Source organism: Cyprinodon tularosa, unplaced genomic scaffold (assembly GCF_016077235.1).
Source record: "Cyprinodon tularosa strain WSP-4 unplaced genomic scaffold, ASM1607723v1 ctg276, whole genome shotgun sequence".
Taxonomy (NCBI): Eukaryota; Metazoa; Chordata; class Actinopteri; order Cyprinodontiformes; family Cyprinodontidae; genus Cyprinodon; species Cyprinodon tularosa.
This window is the reverse complement of record NW_024038981.1, coordinates 309104-329308: the sequence shown is the minus strand read 5'-3', so window position 1 is coordinate 329308 and position 20205 is coordinate 309104. Positions and strand designations below refer to the sequence as shown.

General features: G+C 37.8%; 2 protein-coding genes and 1 long non-coding RNA gene across 3 annotated transcripts in view; 2 read left to right on the top strand and 1 right to left on the bottom strand.

The window, feature by feature from the left end:
- The window catches only part of dok1b (docking protein 1b), a 31870-nt gene extending 27239 nt beyond the window's left edge, over positions 1-4631 (bottom strand). The window contains exon 1 of the mRNA XM_038290131.1: positions 4275-4631. Within this exon, the coding sequence (XP_038146059.1) occupies positions 4275-4331 (57 nt within the window). The 5' untranslated portion in view covers positions 4332-4631. The remainder of the gene's footprint in view (positions 1-4274) is intronic.
- A 2781-nt stretch (positions 4632-7412) lies between these two features.
- nagk (N-acetylglucosamine kinase) lies at positions 7413-15501 on the top strand. Its single transcript, XM_038290133.1, has 10 exons — positions 7413-7495; positions 7839-7923; positions 9738-9836; positions 9915-10056; positions 10919-11029; positions 11114-11226; positions 11303-11390; positions 11479-11576; positions 14744-14822; positions 14910-15501. Exons 1-10 carry the CDS (start codon positions 7467-7469, stop codon positions 15110-15112), a joined length of 1047 nt encoding a protein of 348 aa, XP_038146061.1. The 5' UTR covers positions 7413-7466; the 3' UTR covers positions 15113-15501.
- Positions 15502-16893: 1392 nt separating this feature from the next.
- LOC119786642 lies at positions 16894-19807 on the top strand. The gene is made up of 3 exons (XR_005281210.1): positions 16894-17069; positions 19176-19304; positions 19384-19807. It is a non-coding gene; the product is annotated as an uncharacterized LOC119786642 (long non-coding RNA).
- Positions 19808-20205: the final 398 nt, after the last annotated feature.

Here is a 20205-nt window from a genome sequence, read left to right as displayed (position 1 = left end):
AAGCGTCTTGCCTGGGCTAAAGAGAAACAGGACTGGACTGCTGGTGAGTGGTCCAAAGTCATGTTCTCTGATGAAAGTAAATTTTGCATTTCCTTTGGAAATCAAGGTCCCAGAGTCTGGAGGAAAAGAAGAGAGGCACTTCATCCACGTTGCTTGAAGTCCAGTGTAAAGTTTCCACAGTCAGTGATGGTTTGGGGTGCCATGTCATCTGCTGGTGTTGGTCCATTGTGTTTTCTGAGGTCCAGGGTCAACGCAGCCACATACCAGGAAGTTTTAGAGCACTTCATGCTTCCTGCAGCTGACCAACTTTTTGGAGATGCAGATTTCATTTTCCAACAGAACTTGGCACCTGCACACAGTGCCAAAGCTACCAGTACCTGGTTGAAGGACCATGGTATCCCTGTTCTTAATTGGCCAGCAAACTCTCCTGACCTTAACCCCATAGAAAATCTATGGGGTATTGTGAAGAAGAAGATGCAATACACCAGACCCAACAATTCAGAAGAGCTAAAAGCCACTATTAGAGCAACCTGGGCTATCATAACACCTGAGCAGTGCCACAGACTGATCGACTCCATGCCACGCCGCATTGCTGCAGTAATACAGGCCAAAGGAGGCCCAACTAAATACTGAGTGCTGTACATGCTCATACTTTTCATGTTCATACTTTTCATGTTCATACTTTTCAGTTGGCCAACATTTCTATAAATCCTTTGTTTTTATTGGTCTTCAGTAATATTCTAATTTTCTGATATGATGAATTTGAGATTTTCATTTGTTGTCATTTGTAATCATCAAAATTAAACAAAATAAACATCTGAAATATATGAGTTTGTATGTAATGTATGAATATAATATACAAGTTTCACTTTTTAAATGGAATTACTGAAATCAATCTACTTTTTCATGATATTCTAATTTTATGACCAGCACCTGTATGTTCGATCTGATGTGATTGACCCAAGGTAGCGCATTATTAGGAAATACAATAAAACAATGCCTGGTTTTTAATCTGAAAAGTGGGGCAGGCATTTAAATTTTGCCTCCCTGGGTCAATACTTCATAAATAAAATTTCAAATTAAAAAACACAGTTAAGAAGTTTGATTAGTTTAAATGGAGAAAGAGCTTCTAGCCATGTTTAAAGGAACATTGGGGAAGAGAAAAGTGTTTCCATGTCCTGCATTAACCCTTTTTTTTTTTTTGCAAAAGCCAAAAATCACAACAAGCTGGGGGTAAAAAAAAAAATAATTATTATTTTTACGAATTTGAGAAAGTTTCTTTTTTTTGTTTTATCGTTTCCCATCAACCTTTTCGGACGCAACACTTCAAAAGTGCATTAGGAAAAGCTGATAGAAACGTACCCAATGACCTGTGGAAATCTGCAGACAGGCTTTTCTATGACCTTTCAATCTACATTCAAAAACAATCTATAGGTGTTAATGTATTAGGAGCTGTTCTTTATCCGCCATGTTTTTTTTATCCAGGTGGAAATCTACAGATAGTGCAAGGTGTGGAGAATGTGGGTCGAACAGAGGGGCGTGGAAGATCAGATGACGTAATTTGGCTGCTCAGTTCAGCATGGACCTCAAGGACGAGTCAAGCATAAACCAATGATAACAGTTATCATGTGCTATAGAACTCTACAGCCTCTCTATAGTTCTCTTTTGGGCTGATCCCCTGTTAGTTTGCCGCCGTGCCATATGCACGATCTGTAAAATGCTCAATCCTTAGTATATCACTTTATCCTGATTCTTTAGAACCCTATCTATAACCTCTCTGTTGAGTTTAGCACATAAATCTTTATGCTACAATAGGACAAAAAGTTCCTATACGACACATAATTCTGTCTCAGTACAAAATGACAACCCTCTTCCTAAAACACACCTACAACAGAGTATAAATGCAAAATTACACCCTTCACCACATTATTACAACTAATAATCTGGTGCTTCTTTCACTGCAAAATACAACATTAACATATGAGGTTCTGTCTGTGCAGAACAAAAGAAGAGGAGGAGATCCGACAGTAAAAATCCAACCAACAACACGAAACGCTGTCATATAAATCTCACAGCCTCAAGGAACATAATTCCAGTTTAACAGGGCATAGAGCCTGGTTTAACCTGTCTGCAGGGGGAGCATGTAGACCTCAATGTGTAAAATCTTCAAAAGGGTTCGGTCGGCAGCTGCAAGCCAACGAAAAAACAAGTCCGAGCGCCTTTGGCAAAATTAACCTGCGTGCAGCAGAGCTAGACAAGATCAAGCAGATACAGACATGACCTCCCATCAAATGGAGCACATAATCACTTTGCTGGGCTGCTCAGGTGGGGATCCAAAAACAGAGTCCGAATGACAGCTTGGCAGGCTAGACGTCTATAATTATAACAGCTATTTTAAAAACAATTCCACAGCATCACTATGTTCGATATTTCTAGAAGCGTAAGGTGTGTTCAGCTTAGTTTTTACAAGGAATCTGTTGCAGTGGGTGCTTATTTAGAAGTATTACGGTAACCCGGAGCTGAGGGTTCGGTTTACAGTTGTGTTTTCGGGAAATGTTGATTTCTCTTCCACCTAATATACCAGCAAAAAATCAAAATACACCCAACGTGAAATAAAATAGAAAGTTTTTTTTTAGGGATTATAAATGCCTCGTCTCACATATCATGATTATAAAATGGAAATATTCAACAGCACAAAGATGTTGAAGAAGAACCCTCATTTCGGTTGTCAGAATTTCTGCACATGAAGTTTGCAGCTCGGTGGTTTGCATCCTGGCGGCCTGCAACAAATGCCACAACTTCCCACGTCACAAAACACACACAGCAGTCTGATACAGGAACCTGTCACATTTTCCACCTGAGCACGTGGGGGAACAAGCCAATAAGTAGTTGTGTGCATGTGGGTGTTTGTCCACTACCAGTTCTAAAGATTGCATAATTCACCTCAGCCAGCCTCAAAGCTGTCACAACACTTTCAGAATAACAGAAGTTCAGCTTCCTGTTCTATTTTTTGTCTTGCCAGCACTCATGGTTTCAAACAATGCATTTTTTGTTTATCTCCTCCGACACACAAATAACTCTTGTCCGTTTTCTACTGAAAAGACGACACGATAGACTTTGAAAGTGTATTATGGAAGGATGAATATGCATTATGAAGTGGTGATTTGAGAACAGGAAGCACGGGGCACAGTGTGTTGTGTCGTCCCATGTCATATGACCGCCATACAGAGAGAGAGCAGGCTGGACAAAGACCGTCTAATAAGTTTGAAGGACTGACTGTTATCAAGTGGTCCTTCTGAGAGACTAAATTGGAGCAAAGATGTAGAAAACAGGAAGAAACAAACACAAACTGAAGTCACTATCATTTAACCGTGTGGCCTTGGAAGGTGTTAGGAGAGCTGCTTTCAGAGTCCAAGGTAAACTGAAATACAGCTGGACAAGTTTGTAAATGGCTGCCATCTTGAAGTCTGGACTTGCATCAGATGCAATCAAAACCAGAACATGTTGGTGTCTTTGTTCCCATGGTCCAGCATAGCATGCCGGGACTTTTGATAACGTTATGGAGTTAAGGCCTTGCAGTCCTGCACAAATTCCTCTGCATATCAAAGCATGCAGTCAAATATGCAGCCAGCTTTTCCTACAGCTACAAGCTGCGATGTTAACCAGTCCAGTTACTGATATGCATACTTAGGTTTTAAAAGTTTAATGCAAACACCATAGAAACCTCTACTGCCTGCTTTTATCCTGTTTTTATCCTACAGTCACTTGCATTTACTCTGCTTTTATTTTGCTTTTATTCTATTTGAATTGCCTTTGTACAAAATAAACTCACCTTTATCACCAGTTCCTGCACACTACCAGCCAGCTGACTGAAAGCAAAAACTATTGTATGTCTTCCTTTCCATTTTTCAATTGAAAACATTTCTGATCCCACAAGAAAACACATTTTTAGATGGTGCTGATTTCAAAATCTGTTTGTTTTTTGTTTTTTTGTGTGTTTTTACCATAAGTACTATATCCTTACACCCACACGTTGTAACTCAGGAAATTACATTAAACTGCCATAGATTGCACAAGATTTGCTTTTATTAAAAAAAAAAAAAAAAACTTTAAAATAATTTAATACCATCTTCATAGCTTTTGTTTGTCTAACTTTAAGTCCTGTATTGTGCTGTTTTGCTGTAATAAAGGCTTAATAGCATCTATTAAGATGTGTGGATGGAAATGCATTATAAGCCAACAGTGCATTAATAAATAAATAATAAAAGTCTCACCTTGCCAAACTTTTGGTGCTGCACATAGAGTTGTCCCTCCTTCACGTGCGCGTCCATGTTTCTATTAAAACTAAAGTCGCTCCTCCAGAAGAAAAACTAAAAGAAAAGCTTGAAGTTTAACCTGGATCACTTTTGCTGATAGGGTTTATTATCCCCTCCTGTTTCTCTGGTCCGCTCCTCAGCCGTTAAAAGGCGGTTTAGTAGGGAAGCGATGCCATGGTGGTGGGGGAGAGAAGAGGGGAGAGGGGAGGGGAGGGAGAGGCTCCAAACCAAACAGTCCAGTGGAAAGTTTAGCACTGACCGAGTCTGCTCTTCTTTCTGTCCCCTATCAGTCCTCCTGTGAGGATGCAGCGGCTCAGCAGGCAGAGCCAACGAAACACAGAAAACCACTTCCGCTTTACACTTTCAAAATAAAAGCACAACACACTGACAGATATCTATAGAAGATAACTGAAGTTTATTGATCTGACATTGGAGAAACTAACCTCTGTATTTAACCTTGGAGAGCAGTGGGCTGCAGCAGTTTTGGGGTTAATGGTTTTTGCTCAGAGGGCAGGAGTGGCAGTCTGTGGGAGAGGGGCTCGAACCCAGAACCTCAAGATTCCAAGCTCTTTTATGAAGTCATGCAATCACACAGAAAGTTATGTGCAAATGTTGGTATTTAAGAAGTAAAAAATAAAAATAAATAGTATGATTACAAATTAACAATTTAGTGCAAAAGGCATGTTTTACAAATTAATTTCCTTAACATAGAGATTACATGTAGGAAAAGAATAAACATCTGATCAACTGTTTATTTTTGTTTTTTTCCCTCTCACTATCTATCTATCATATATCTATCTATCATCTATCTACCTATCATATATCTATCTATCTCTCTCTCTCTTTATCTATCTATCCATCTATCTATCTATCTATCTATCTATCTATCTATCATATATCTATCTATCTATCTCTCTCTTTATCTATCTATCCATCTATCCATCTATCTATCTATCTATCTATCTATCTATCATCTATCTATCTATCACCATCTATATATCTATCATCTATTTACCTATCATATATCTATTTATCATCTATCTATCTATCTATCTATTGCCCAGTTTCCTTTATTCTCTTTGACTAACCTTAAGCATAGAAAGTACCTATGGCTCATTGCTTTACAATATAATGTCATTACAATATTGATCCATTGATTTAGTGTTTGTCAGTCCCTCTATCTTTCCTGTATGGAGCCGTCATTGTGGCTAATGATCCTACTATCTTTAACCATCTATGTTTTTATTTAGCTCAGGGCCTCTGTGTTTTCTCAGCGTATCTCCCCAGCCCCTTGTGGTAGAAGTACTCTCACTATGAACCCGGCTTTGATGGAGCTTTCTTCCCTTTAAAAGGGAATGGTTCCTCTCCAATGTCACCGAGATTTTCTCGGATTGAGAGGTGGCAGGATAAATGATTCAATGCATTTGGCCAGACTTCCATGTCAGCTGATACTATGAACCACATCAGAAAAGGTAAAAAAAAATAAAAGTATCACTTTGGGGAACAACGTCATGGTGAAATGTGGCATTGATTAACCTGCAATCACAAACGACAAAGATTAGTGCCTGAAAAAGACTCTTATTTAGAACTCTGTGCCCATATCTGGTATCATCTTGTTGCATATAGCATGACTAATATCTCTGCCTGCAGCAGGAGTGTGAGCAGCAGCAGAAACAGCATGCTCTGCTACTTCCCTCCACCCACCTTCTCACTATTGTGTAACTTCTTCTGATTTCACCTCCGACACACTCACTTTTCTACCTAATCGTTTGCCTAAACTCCAATCAGCACTGTTTCTTTTGCTCTTTATTTGGGTCAAAACAAAACTAAGACAGTCTTACTCCCATCTGATGTTAAAAATAAAAGCAAAACCCCAGAAGGGCATCTGAACCTTACAGAAAGCCAAAAGGTTTGTCCTTGTGCGTAATTCCCCACTGCTGTAGAAATGCTGCTGCGGCAAAAAGAAATGCGTTTTGATTTGGCGAAAAATGCAGGAATTTTCAAATTAAGCAGTGTGTGTTGGCAAGTGGAGCTGCCCAACCATATTAATATGTTGCAGATGCCTCCTGTTCCTGTTGGACAGCACCGTAACAGTGATCAATCTTATTGACATTATTTTGACACTAGATAAGGATTCTTGAACGATGAGATGAGTTTGAGTTGAGGCCGGAACGTTTTATACTATTTTTTTTTTTCTTTTTGTGTTAGTGAGAATTAGCTTTGTTTAAACCATATAAGGATAAACATATCTAAAATCAGAGACTGGACAGAAGAGAGTACCACAGTCTCCATATTTAGGTTTATATTCATAACGGATCAGGCATTTGGATTAGGGTACTGATTTTAACTCTCATGGTACAAACGTGGATAACAGACATTCCTTTCAACTCCATGGAGATTTAACTTATAGAAAATCAAACTGATTTTTCCTTGACAGAAATTGAAAAACGTATGTGTCAATAAACTCGACTGTTAACAAAGTCAATATACTTAGTGTGTTTATTTTATTTTCCAATGGGACTGCAATTTTCCCTTCAAACAAGCCCCAAGTTTCAGTGTCATATCTTTGCAACGGGTTTAAATGTCCTAAGGTGATAAATTGTCTAAATAGTTAATTAAAAACATACAGAAGAGGATAAGTTAACTGATTTTTAAATGTTAGTTTAGTTTAACATGGGATATAAGTCACAATTCTGACTTTAATCTCAGAAATCTGACTTTTTTCTCGGAATTCTGACTTTTTCCTCAGAATTCTGACTTTAATCTCAGAATTCCAACATTAAGCTCAGAATTCTGACCTTTTTCTCAGAATTCAGACTTTTTTTCTGAGAATTCTGACTTTAATTTCAGAATTCAGACTTTTTTCTCTGAATTCTGACTTTAATCTCAGAATTCTGACTTTTTTCCCATACTAAACTAAAACAAAATGTAAAAATCAGTTAACTTTTTTCTATTTTTTTATAGTGGCCATAATCCTCTTCGGTACAAACAGAACAGATACTCCACAGTTAAAAATTGATCCATTAAAACTCTGTAAACTCACAAGATAACACAGCGCTGCCATCTAGTGGAATTAATGCGGCATTGCATGCAGCCGTGTTATGGATCTCGCGAGATTTGGAGCCGAGTACAGCTGACCAAAACAGGAACATGGCAACAGTGTTCGGAGGAATAGAAGGGTAAGAAAAAAGTTAAAATATCAAACGAAACACAATGCACTTTAGTTTTAAAATACATTTCTCTGCGGGAATTTAAATTCCGTGTGTTTTTTAATGTTTTTTTAGGTTTTCATATAAGAATACAAAATAAATATAGATGATTTTTCTGACACGGAAGCGTAAATCTCGTGATCATTTCGCCCCGCCTGTCTATACAGGGCTAATGTGAACTAAGTGTAAAGGAAAATGTACATAAACTCACTACATATTGTATCTTTACTGTTTCACTGGGTTTATTTTTATGGTTAGGTGTATTCATGTTAGTGGAGTCTTAATTTGTGTATTAATTTTGTGTTCCATCCAGTGGAGGGACTCATTCCAGGGCTGTGCTGCTGTCTGCAGATGGGAAGGTGCTGGGAGAGGCAGTGGGACCCTGCACCAACCACTGGGTAAGAAGAAGCACAGGTGCAGATAAACATCAGGGTTCATAGGCCAAGTCAGGGTTCCTGCAGATCCTTAAAAAGTCTTAAAAGGCATTGATTTCTTCAATATAAAATCAAGACCTTAATTGGCATTAAAATGTCTTAAATCAGTCTTTCATAGGTCTTAAAATTGTTACCACATCATAAATAGGATTTGATTTTTGTAATCTATATCAAGCATTAAAATAATCTCTTTAATTTTCTTACATGGTTCCGTCCTGATAGTGGAACCAATAAAAAAGATGTTGCTACCAGACCTTGGGGTGATGTGCCACTAACTTTTAATCGGAAAATGGGGAAATTTATATTCAATGAAAAATAAGCTATCCATCCAAGAGTTTTCTGCATGGCTAAAACCACTGCCAGGGAATGTAGATGAAGCATAATGGGTATCAAAGCAGTGGAGACACATGTGTCAAGCATGAAACTCAAAGCGTCAAAATGAAGTGATGGAGAAGCAGCAGGTATTTATCCGTTCGGACCCTTGTCTCTGCAACGCCTCCACAGCATCTCTCTCATCACCAACAGCACCAGTAGAACCAAATCTCAGGATAATGATTGGCGGTACGCCAACTATGAAAGTAGAGCGATTGAGTAGAGAACAAAAGAAAGCTAGTGAATTCAGTTCAGTAGTTTTAATAAATAGCGTTGCACTGATACCAGTATCGGACAAGGCCCCGATCCAGCACTAAAATGGTAGCATCGGTATCAGCGAGTACCGACAAATAGGGCACCGATACATTTTTAGAGCCAAAAGTTTATTCAACTAATGTTAAGCTGCATTAAAAAGTCTTGAATTTAACTTGCCTTATGCTGTAGGAAGCCTGCAAGTTTACCTAATTTAGATTCTGATCATTATAGTTTCATCTCTACCTTGTTTTTAATACATAAATAAAAAAGACGGTTTTAGAATAAACACATTCTTAATTAATAATAGTATTTTTCAAGTGGTAGTAGCCCCTAATATGCCTTTCGTTGTTGTTCTGCATCTTATAGAGTAAAACTGCATTTAAAACAAGCTGGTTTTATAGTCGGGCTGCCTTATCAGGTCATAGATATTCTGCTCACACTGCAACAACATTGTCCTTGGAGTGATGAGTGGTGCTATTTCACTCTCAGCACCCTGGCTGTTCATGTAAACTCAGGTCTGTTAACCTGTCTTTCAGCAAGCTGATACGCAGTGTGCAGCAATATGTGGGTAGCTTAGGAATCAAATTTTGATAGTTTCTTTTGTTGTTTTTTTCTATTTGAGGTGAGATTTGGGTAATTTTATATAAACCGACAAAGTATTTTTTTGTTATGTAAGGATTTGTTGCATTTTAATTTTATCATTAAACTTGGTTATGTTATCTTGCTTAGAGTAACTATAGTATAGTATGGGGGGTGGGGGGCTAGCATTGTGCTTAGGTGCCAGAGGTTCTGAGTTCAACTCCTGCAGACTGCCACTCTGGGTCCCTGAGCAAGACCCTTAACCCGACTCTGCTCCCTGGGCGCCCACAATGGCAGGCCACTGCTCCCCAAGAGGATGGGTTAAATGTAGAGAATTAATTTCTCCGGTGTGAGATCAGTTATGTTCAGTAATTGAATTATTATTTGCTTCTTTTTTTTTTATATACCTCTTTTATTAAGTAAGGTGATAAAATATATGTTTACATGTATGTAAAATGTATTTAAATGACAGTTTTTAGTATAAGATTATTAAATTAGAATAACATTGATTTATTTTTAATACGACTGTCCATCGGTTTGTTACTAACCCATATACGTGTGTCCTAACATAGTTGATCGGGGTGGATAAATGTCTTGAAACCATCAACGAAATGGTCCAGCAAGCGAAGATCGCAGCAGGACTGGACCCAAACACAGCGCTGCGCTGTCTGGTCAGTCAGGCGGTTGCCAAACAACAGATTCCCTGTAATTTAAGGTGGAAATTTATAACTCTCTGTTTTTATGTGAAGGGTATGTCTCTGAGTGGGGGGGAGCAGAAGGACGCTATTGACAACCTGATTGCTGTGATGAAGAGACGGTTCCCACATCTAAGCCAGGATTACTTCATCACCACAGACGCGATCGGTGCCATGGCAACGGCGAGTGATCGAGGTAAATGTCCCATTCAGAGTTTGGATAGGTAATGAAATACTGGTCTGAATTTACTGTTTAGGGAGCAAAGGAAAAGGATAAAAGAAAGAAAAGAAAGATAGAAGGGGGGACAAGAAAGGAGGAGAGAGACAATAGAGAGGGTGGATGTATTTGTGGAAAGGATGGAAATAAAAAAAGTAAGAAAGGAGGAACCAAGGAAGGAAAGGAACAAAGAGAGATAGAACACATGGAATGAATGGAGGAAGAGAAACAAAGGAAGGACGGTTGGCCTGAAATGAAAACCTCACTTTTGAACAACAGAATAGGCAGTTAAATCTGAAAGTGTGACACTTTCCCCCATTTTCTAAGCTGATCCAGACCAGGAAAACAACCAGATCAATTCCGAGACTCTGTGTAATCATTTCCATCCTAATTAGTTACCATTTTATTACCTAAGATCATCAATTATGTCTCATATCACAGTTTGATGCTCCGAATCAACAAACTCTTGCATTTTTGCAGGTTTCTGCATACTAACTGTTGACCTTTGAAAAGCAGAACAACTCTAGTTGGACCTTCATCTCCTAATTAAAACACAGTATTGCATAGTATTTAGCTTGCATCTTCCTTTTCGTTTGCATGTAGTTACAACACGGTAATAAGCATGCACTCTTAATTGGGTGTTTATTAGATGTACATCAAAGTGTTTCACATGCATTTTACAGGTTACAATTCCTCTGATCAGTTTGTTCTGCTTTCAATGCACGTACATTTCTAAGCTAAAGAGTGATACTTTACCCTTTATCATCCACCTAGGAATGTCATCTCAGCTTGTTTATGGCCCACTATTATCTCCAGTGTTGTTTATGTGTCTCCTGTCCAGGTGGCATAGTCCTGATATCAGGAACCGGCTCAAACTGCAAGTTGGTCAACCCTGACGGCTCACAGATCGGCTGCGGAGGCTGGGGTCACCTGATGGGAGATGAAGGATCGGGTAACTGCGATTAATTCAGATTTAGCTCTTTGTTGCTCTAGGGGGAAAAAATTAACTTTTAGTTATTTTTTTTCTGCCTCTCAGCGTTCTGGATTGCTCATTTGGCCGTGAAGACGGTGTTCGATGCCAAAGACAACCTGGTGGCGCCGCCTCATGACATCACACATGTTAGAAAAGCCATGGAGGAGTACTTCCAGGTCAGCAGAGATCATCAGTGTTTACTGAGAGCGTGAGAGTGGAGCGAGTCAATAAATAAAACCTCATTCACCCCAGGTGTCTGATCTGATGGGAATGCTGCCACATCTGTACAGAAACTTCCAGAAATCGTTCTTTGCTGGTTTCTGCAAAAAGCTGTCTGAAGGTAATTAGCACTTTGGTTTCCTGTCTGGAGGTTTTTTTTTTTTCTTTCTGTTTGTTTGATTGAAGCAGGTGAAATTTTTGCATCAAAGGTGCAGAAGCCGGAGATGCTCTCTGCCAGCATGTGTTTGCCGAGGCAGGGAGAGTCCTGGCTAAACATGTAGAGGCCGTGCTACCTGCAGCACAAGAGGTAACCAACAGAGCACGTACGACAAATGTCACATGATATGCATTAAGTCAGATAAAAATCACCAACTTGTTGACTTTTTATTTGGGTTTCATTGATGTTGGTATGTTATTTTAAAAAGAGGGAGGAAATGGATTCATTGCTTTTCATTTAATAATGTTTATTTCCTACTTTCAAGGAACCAATTATCTGTAGAAATCACTAAACTATTAAATTCAGACCAGCTGTGTGTAAAAAGGGGAGCTGGAGACCTAAGAAATACTATTGTTGAAATATATTATTACCCCAGGCTCACACCGACTCCGGTCTTACCGTTGCGGTGCGGTGGGTGCGGCGCCGCAGTGATTCCAAGTCATTAAAAAGACGTAAACCTCTCTCACCGGCTGTTGAGCTGTCCGGCTGCGGTTACCGAGACACCCCGGCGCTGCAGAAAATTCCGCAAGAAAGCTATCCTTGCGGCGTGCCGGAGCCCTCCGCAACAAGCTCTCGCAAAAATCCTTTATTTGGGCCGTGTTATCGCGTGAAGTTACGTGAACTCAAGTGAACTTCTGTTAAATCTCCGGACCTGTTGCCGGAGCCGCAGAGCCGCACCGCACCGTAGTTAAAAGGGCGGTGTGAGAGGGGGTGTGCGGGAGTTGCGGTCTCCGTTGGCTCGGTAACTGCACCGGAGCCAGTGTGAGCAAGGGGTTAAACTTAAGCTACAGAAGGTTTAAAATAGTGTATAGCATGGTAGGGGGAGTATCATGTTGTAGGGACCTAATTCATACCAATAATAGATATAGACCAGTAGATCAGCCGGCGGGTATTTTGTACCAATTTGGGCGTATTTTGTTTGCTTTTTTTTTCCTTTTCTAATTGCTTTGTCTAATACTAGTGATGTTCAATATCACTAATATCCAATCTGGTACTGATTAAAATACAGGCTGGTTTTGGTGATTCCAATACCGATACTTTGTGCAAATACACCTGATGTACTTGCTAAGTGCACAAAAAGAACCACCATTTTCACATAGTGTGTGAAATGACCGTTGAAATAAATATCAGTATTACTGTACAAAGTTTTTAACGCATGCATTCTGAAATATGAATTAAACAGTTAAGGGAAATTGGACTGATTTGATCAACAAAAGATCCATTTCATAATCTGTTATTTTTATAACTATCTAGTTAATATGATCCGGTTTAATTTATGAATAATTTCGGAGGTCTGACTTCATTCGAGCCTTTCTACCTGTGTAAGATTACCATAGTAATAGACTCTGCTCCAAGCTGACTGCATTTGTTTAATGCATTTTTATCTTTAATTTGTGGCAGTGGTAGCGTTGTGACACCTGCGGTGGCTTGTTGGGCTGACACGGCTTTAGCACTGTCTGGCACGGCGTATTACTGGCAGCAGCCACTGGGCTGACAGCCTGCCAGATCGGCTCCACGTTTACTAACACCGCTTCCGCTGCTGCAGAAGCCGTTTTTTGGCAAAGAATTTACTTAAAGTACCTCTTAGTAGATTGTTGTTTTAATGTTGTGATGTTATTGCTCAGTAAACTGCATTAAATCTTTTATAAAGTCACATTTACTTGATGGAACAAAGTTGTTCATCTGCCAATAAGTGGCCAGTGGCACCCGCCACTACGCTGCCACTAGGGGGACAGTCTCTGCTGGCATCTCCCACTAGCGTGACAGTCTGGGTGTCCTTCCAGACTTTAATCTGCCAGTTCATCTAGTAATAAGTGGCGGATGCAACTGGCCACTTATTGGCAGATGAACTACTTCGTTCCATCAAGTAAACGAGCCACCGCAGGTGTCACAATGCTGCCAAGCATTGGGCTTGTTGTTTCTCCTTATTTAGTAAAAATTCTAATTAATACTAACCACTCAGACAGTAACAGTGCAGGGGGGGCATTTATCGTATCGTTTATCGCTATGGAGATCAATTTCTAGCCATGAAAACACTTTAGATTTATCGTCTGAACAATAAATGTGTCTGATGCCTTCTCCAGTAGAGGCAAACTCCCATGAACCATCGAGCCCTACAAAGGGTGTGTTGCTCCAGTGTGTTGTCAAGGCAACAGTGCATTGGTACAACAAAATATGGTGATACCTTTTAAGGTCGTATCGTCCAGCCCTGCATATGGTGCTCTCCTCCCTCCAACTCATCATGAACTCAGCGAATTCTATGTTGTCATTTAACTGGAGGTGTTTCAGGAGGTTGCTTCGCTACAACTTCTATTGAAGAGAGGAAGTGACTGAGCTGCAGCAGCATGCTATTCTTGGCATAACATACTGAAGCATTACGCATTCACCTGGCGGAACGAAAAGTAGTTCCCAGCAAACCTCTGCATTTAGATTATTTTCTGGTTGTAATCATAATAACCGTGATATCGATATTAGAACCTAAAATTGTGATATAGATATTTTTTATATCGACCCGCGCATCCGTTGGCCGATTCATAAGTGTATTCAGCTGCCATGTTTTGGGATCTTTTGCTCTCCATTGTTAATGTTTCATTTGATTTGTCAATAAATGCTTCTCTTTTGTTCATACACAGATTTTTTTTTAATATTTTTTTATAATTTTGTAGAGAAAAAAGCAACAGGGGCTTCAAAAATCATCAGCGCATATTGGGCGTCTTTTAGACTTTTTGTTGAAATGGGCATTTAAAAAAATCTTTATCAGTTAATTTCTTACTGATAGTCGGACATCCTGGAAACTTCCTACAACCGGAGCTCCAATGAAACGGTTTAGAACAAGGCGTATTCACGTGTTCTAATGGTCCAGTTAAAGTCGCTCCTCACATATGGTCATTTTAATTTATAAGTATTTCTGCATTTAAACTGGGAACTTGAAGTTGTAGAGAGAAATAAAATAGAGGTTGTGTAACTAGATGTTTTTTCTAGCTTTTTTAAGCTAAAATAAAAAATAAAAATTACACATCTTCAAATTATTGAGTACAAGTACCTCACATGCCTTCCCTATATATATTGTGACTTAGCTTGAAACATTTGGCAAAAACTGAATGGGTGTAAGTTTTATTCCTTTATTCTTTGTAGAATAGTTTACCCATATATTTTAGATACTTTTAGATATTTCTGTATTTATAATTAAAAAAAAACATACATTGTTTATTGCATATAATTTCACATGAATGTTTCTCTTCTGTCTTTCTTTCCAGTCCTTATTTAGTGGTGAACGGGGCGTCCCCATCCTGTGTGTGGGCTCTGTGTGGAAGAGCTGGTCCCTGCTGAAGCCTGGTCTGTCTCTCTGTTACTGAAGCTCAGATACACTTAGATATTCTCTGAAAATCTACAGTTTGATTTTTGTTTTCTCTCTCTCTTCAGGGTTCACAGAGGTCATGGGGAAGGCTGCATCGTCTGCCGGCTTGAAGGGGCGTTTTCAGGGCTACAGCCTCCTGTTTTTGCAGCAGTCCTCTGCCCTCGGAGGTGCCAGCCTCGGCGCTCAGCATTTAGGCTCCTCAATCCACATGGATTATGACGCCAATGCAAAAATCTTCTATCAACACTCCTTTAACAGCAGCCAGTGACAATAAATCCAAAAGGCCACTTTATGATTTTTAAAAACACATTGCTCTGACTCCAATCACAATGACTTGAATCAAGTTGCTGTAAGTTCTTGCACATTATTTCAAAAGATACCCCAAAAGAAGATTTAAAAATAGCTGAAATCATGAGGGGTTCTTTTTATCTTCACAGTTCCTGTAACAAGAACTGAAAGTACTATCATTACATTTACAAACTTTTTTTTTCTACCTTGGATGATTCATGTGCAATCATGATTTTTAATAATAAACATGCTGCAGATTCTCCAGATGTGTGCAGGACTTGAGAGATTTTACGGCTTAGTTCCTGCTGCTCTACCTGAAGTTATATGATTAATAAAGATCAGATTAGAGCAATTAAACAATTTAAAAAACGTGCCGTCAACTTTTATGTATCATATTGATTCATAATATTTATACGGTTTATAAAAAAGCTTGTGGTTTATGGTGAATGCTGATGACTAAGCTCTGTTTTTACCACCATTGTCTATTATTTAAGGTTGTACTTTAAGGTTTACACACAAAATATCCTAAAAAAGCAGGTTATCATTCTGTGATGTTAGAAATTTTGAAAAAAGGGATGATAATTAGTATCCATCTAATGGGGCACTTGAGCTAGGACAACATTTAAAGCACAGCAGGCCTCATTTACTTCAGGTAAGGTCGGTGTTCTACTATAAAAAAGATATTGGGCAACAGTGCCTTCCAGAAAAGAGGTCAAACGGCGACCATTGCCGTTCATGTATAGCACAAAGGGAAATCTCACATTTCCTATAAAACATTCTGATGATCCAAACTTTCTTGTGGGAAAAGTTCTGTGGACTGAAAAGACAAAAGGTGAATTTGGTGAAAATTAGATAGTAGATCTATTGTTGAATACACAACTACAAAAAAAATAAAATAAAAAGATACTTCCAGTCAGAGGTGGTGGTGGTAGTCTAATATTCTGCAGTTCTTATGCTGTTGAAAGAGCCACTATATATATATATATATATATATATATATATATATATATATATATATATATATATATATATATATATATATATTAGGGCTGCAACTAACAATTATTTTGCAAAATGATTTGTTTATTATTTTTTTTCAATTTATAATCGGATAGTAAAAGGTTCCTTAAAGAAGAATTTTTATGAAATCAAACCAAGTAAAACTAAATCTTTTCCACTTGAGCAATTCTGGATAGAGAATATTGACAGACAAAAAACATTTTTATTTTAAATGCAAATGTTTACACATTTTTTTTTCTACAGATTTGGTATAACTACTGCTTTAACTTTGTTACTCTTTCAGAAAAAGGCATGTTTTGCAACCTCTACTCCAGTTAAAAATCGATTACTAAATTATTTGACGGTTATTTCAAAATCAATTAATCTGATTATTTGTTTCAGCACTAATATAAATACATATATATATATATATATATATATATATATAAAGTATATTTCAACTGGACAACTTGCTGTGATTAATGGAACAATGAAAGGCTCCAGCGTGGTTAGTGGTTAAGTGGTTAGTGATCCAAAGCAATACAGCAAGTTCACCTCTACACCCCTTAGAAGTAACCAGCTTTCACACAGTGGCCTCGTCACAATTTGGACCCAGGTCTTTATTGACTTTATGTCCCATCAGGGTAATCCACAAATGGCTTTCAAAGCAGGGTAACATCTGGTCTCTACCTGCCTGAATTCATAAAATAAGAATGAAAAACATTGATATTTAATTGAATTTGTTAACTCTAGGTTAAAAAAAAAAAGCACCTGTACTGGCTGAGTAGTCATTAAGATGTGATGGAAGCATAGCAATCATATTTAAATGTAAACACCCATAGAGGATGATGGGGATAAACCTTAACTGTCATTCTGTTAGAGCTTACTTCACACGACAAGGAGGATCTGCCAGCATGTATACCTGGGCTCGTCAAATGGTAAATATGTTATTATGTTGTACACCGGTGCCTTGTTTTCAACTGGTTGTTAAAGGAAATGGACAATCTTTTATTTAACTGGAAATCAGATAGACTTTAGAGTCAACTTTGAATTGAACAATACATTTGGAAAAGTAAAACACAGAACCATCAGTTTATTTCTGCAACACTTCCAGAGATGGGGTTGGATTTATTTGTAAAGCTGCAGTGCTGAAGTTTGTCCTGATGGTGGCAGCAGAGAGCTTAACGTCAGAGGCTCGGCTAATCTGAGAAGCTAGCTAAAACAAACCGTTTGTTTAAACTAGCTTTTAACATTTTAACGGCCATCATTTTATATATTTTCATTAAAAAATATATTGATATAAATAGTTGATATTTATATATTTTAAATAAAACATGAAAGATGCTGTTTAAATTTTTTATGTTGTTTATTTTAAAGTAAAACTTAACTGTCAGTAACTTTTTCAAAATAAACACATTGTAGAATTTACTTATTTTATTTATAATTTCTTTATTTCATTTTTCCAACAGTGGGGTAATTTAGCAGCAAGAAATTGAAAAGATTACACCAAAAAAAGAAAAAAATACTGTGCATTTAAAAATCTTATACCCTGAATGAAATGTAACGTTATTAGAGAAAGTGTATTTTAAATATAATTTTCTGCTGTGTCTGCTTCTTAGTGTCGTTTGTAGGTGAAATGTACAGGGGGGGGCAGACTGGGGTCAGTGTTTTTTCATGGGGCCACAGAACAGAAGAAAAACTACCTAAAAAACAAACAACAAAAAAAACAGGTCAATACTCATCATTTAGAATATTAACTGAGTAATAAAGCCAAGGATGCAGACTCCTGATTTAAAATGAAAACTATGATCTATCTTGGAACAAATGAAGCTTAAAACTGAATGCAATCACTAAATAATTCATAAAGTAAACTGTAAAGGTGGAATTTTAAATTGGTCCAATGGATAAAACATTCACAGTCTCTTCTGTAAGCGCTTATCATAAGAAATTAATATATCATTACATTATTTGAGCAGGTACTAGTATATTTACTCTAAAAATAAGACCATTGGATATTATGCTTTTGAAGTAAGTAAATTTGTTGTTTTTCTCTCTTATTTTGAATGTCCATCATATCAGATTAGGCAAATTGTCTAACTTATGCGCTCAAATGAAGGGAAGATCAAGAGACCTGAGGATACAGAACGCAGGAAAACTGCTAAAGCTTTTGTAATGTTTCTAACCAATTGTTTTTTTTTTCTAGTAATTATTTGATCTAAAATTCCTTTAAACTAAGTTCTTTTGCAAATTGATTAATCTGTTTGTTTTTTTCACTTAACTGATTAATAATCACACAGCCAAATGTTCCTTTTAAAAAAATTAAATCATGTGAAACTAAAACTTTTCCACTTGAGTTCTTGATACAGCATATGGACAGACAAAAACGTTTTTTTTAATCTTAAATTCAAAATTTTTGAATAATTACTGCTCTACGTGGATCGCTCTGTCACCTAAAGACACATTTCAGAGTCTCTATACTCCAGTTAAAGAATAATCGATTACTAAATTAGGTTATTTCAATAATTGATTTATCTGATTAATTGTTTCAGCCCAGTTGGGAATTGTTTATTTTGAGCTTGGTAGTATTTTTTTTTTTTGTGTGTGTCTATCTCCTAAGTGGTGGATTAAGCTTTTATATTAATTAAAGCATGTTATAACAGCCATCATGCAATTTTCCAGTTGTTGGTTTTAAGTTGTCTTTATTTCTGGATATAAATTTCAGTCAAAATGCACACGTTTATTATTTTACTTTTTTATTTGTTATATTGTGCACACTCTAAAAGTCCATGTTCCTCCTAGATGTAATTACCTAGATTTCTATTGCATTTTTTATGTGTGCTTTTGTAAACTCTTTTAAATATGTGTCATTATTACAAATAAATAAAACATGAAGTTTGACTCCTTTAGTCATTTCTGTACCTTCTAATGTTCTATTTCAGAGTATGCAGGCTCTAGATAATCCTTCATTGAAATGCCTTTTTCAGATATTTGCTGCATGTTTTACATCTTCCTGTTGCCTTTTTAAACCTCCTGTTTTCTCTCAGTTTCCCAGTTCGATACGCTCAGAGCATTTCACCACCACCTACAGCAACGACTTTAAACCATTCAATGAATGCGAGCAACACCTGAAGCCTGGAGCTGAAGCTGTAGCTGAATTAAGCAGCTCCTTTCCGGTTGGTCCAGATATCCTGAGAGACAAACAGGTGATTATAGAGTCACTTTTTACATCAATAATTGTTGCTGTTTTTGCAGCCTGAACATAAAATGCCCCCTGTGTTTCAACCCCTGCACATGAGAACCAACATCCCCAATGGCTCAGCTGTTGGCTTTAAGGTAAGCAATCAGTTTTAACTGTGCTCTATGTAAATCCATTTATTTTCCCTCCATTTATCCACCATTATCTGCATTTAACACTCATATGTTTCCCAGCCTCCCCCCTGTGTCGCCCCTCCTATCTTCTCGCCTGCATTCGAACCTGGAGCTGAGCTTTCATTTGGTTTAAAGGATGACAGGCCACATCAGATTTATTGTGGTCGAAGGAGTGAGGAGAACTGATTGAAGGAAAAAAAGTAAAGCATTCGGGCATGTTGATGTTTAAAGTGTTTTCTTCTGCTGACAGCAGGCTTGTTAGAGCAGAAGGATGATGTGGAAAAGAGGAAGGCTGATGTTCAATACGAGGAAGGTGAGGCCACTGTTTTTACATGGTGTCTGTGCTCCTGGAGTGATTTATAAGGAATGAAAATAATTCATGTGTTTGAAATGTTTGGTCACATCCTTTATTCCTTTTATTCTTAATTGTTTTATCACCTAATTATTAGTTATTTATTTAAGTACCTTTTGTTTTTATATTTACCTCCTATCATTACACTGATATGTACTTTTCCGAGTTAGTTTTCCTACTATCTTTTGTTCATGTGCCATGGGCGGTTCTAGACGGGGGCCAACAGGAGCCAGTCCCCCTGTAGAACTGGTCCTGACCCCTTTTATGGCCCCTGTGCTAAAAACATAAACTGCAAAATTTTAATGTTAGTCACTTTTTCTTTTTAATAGGTTTGTGTCACTATAATTTAAGCA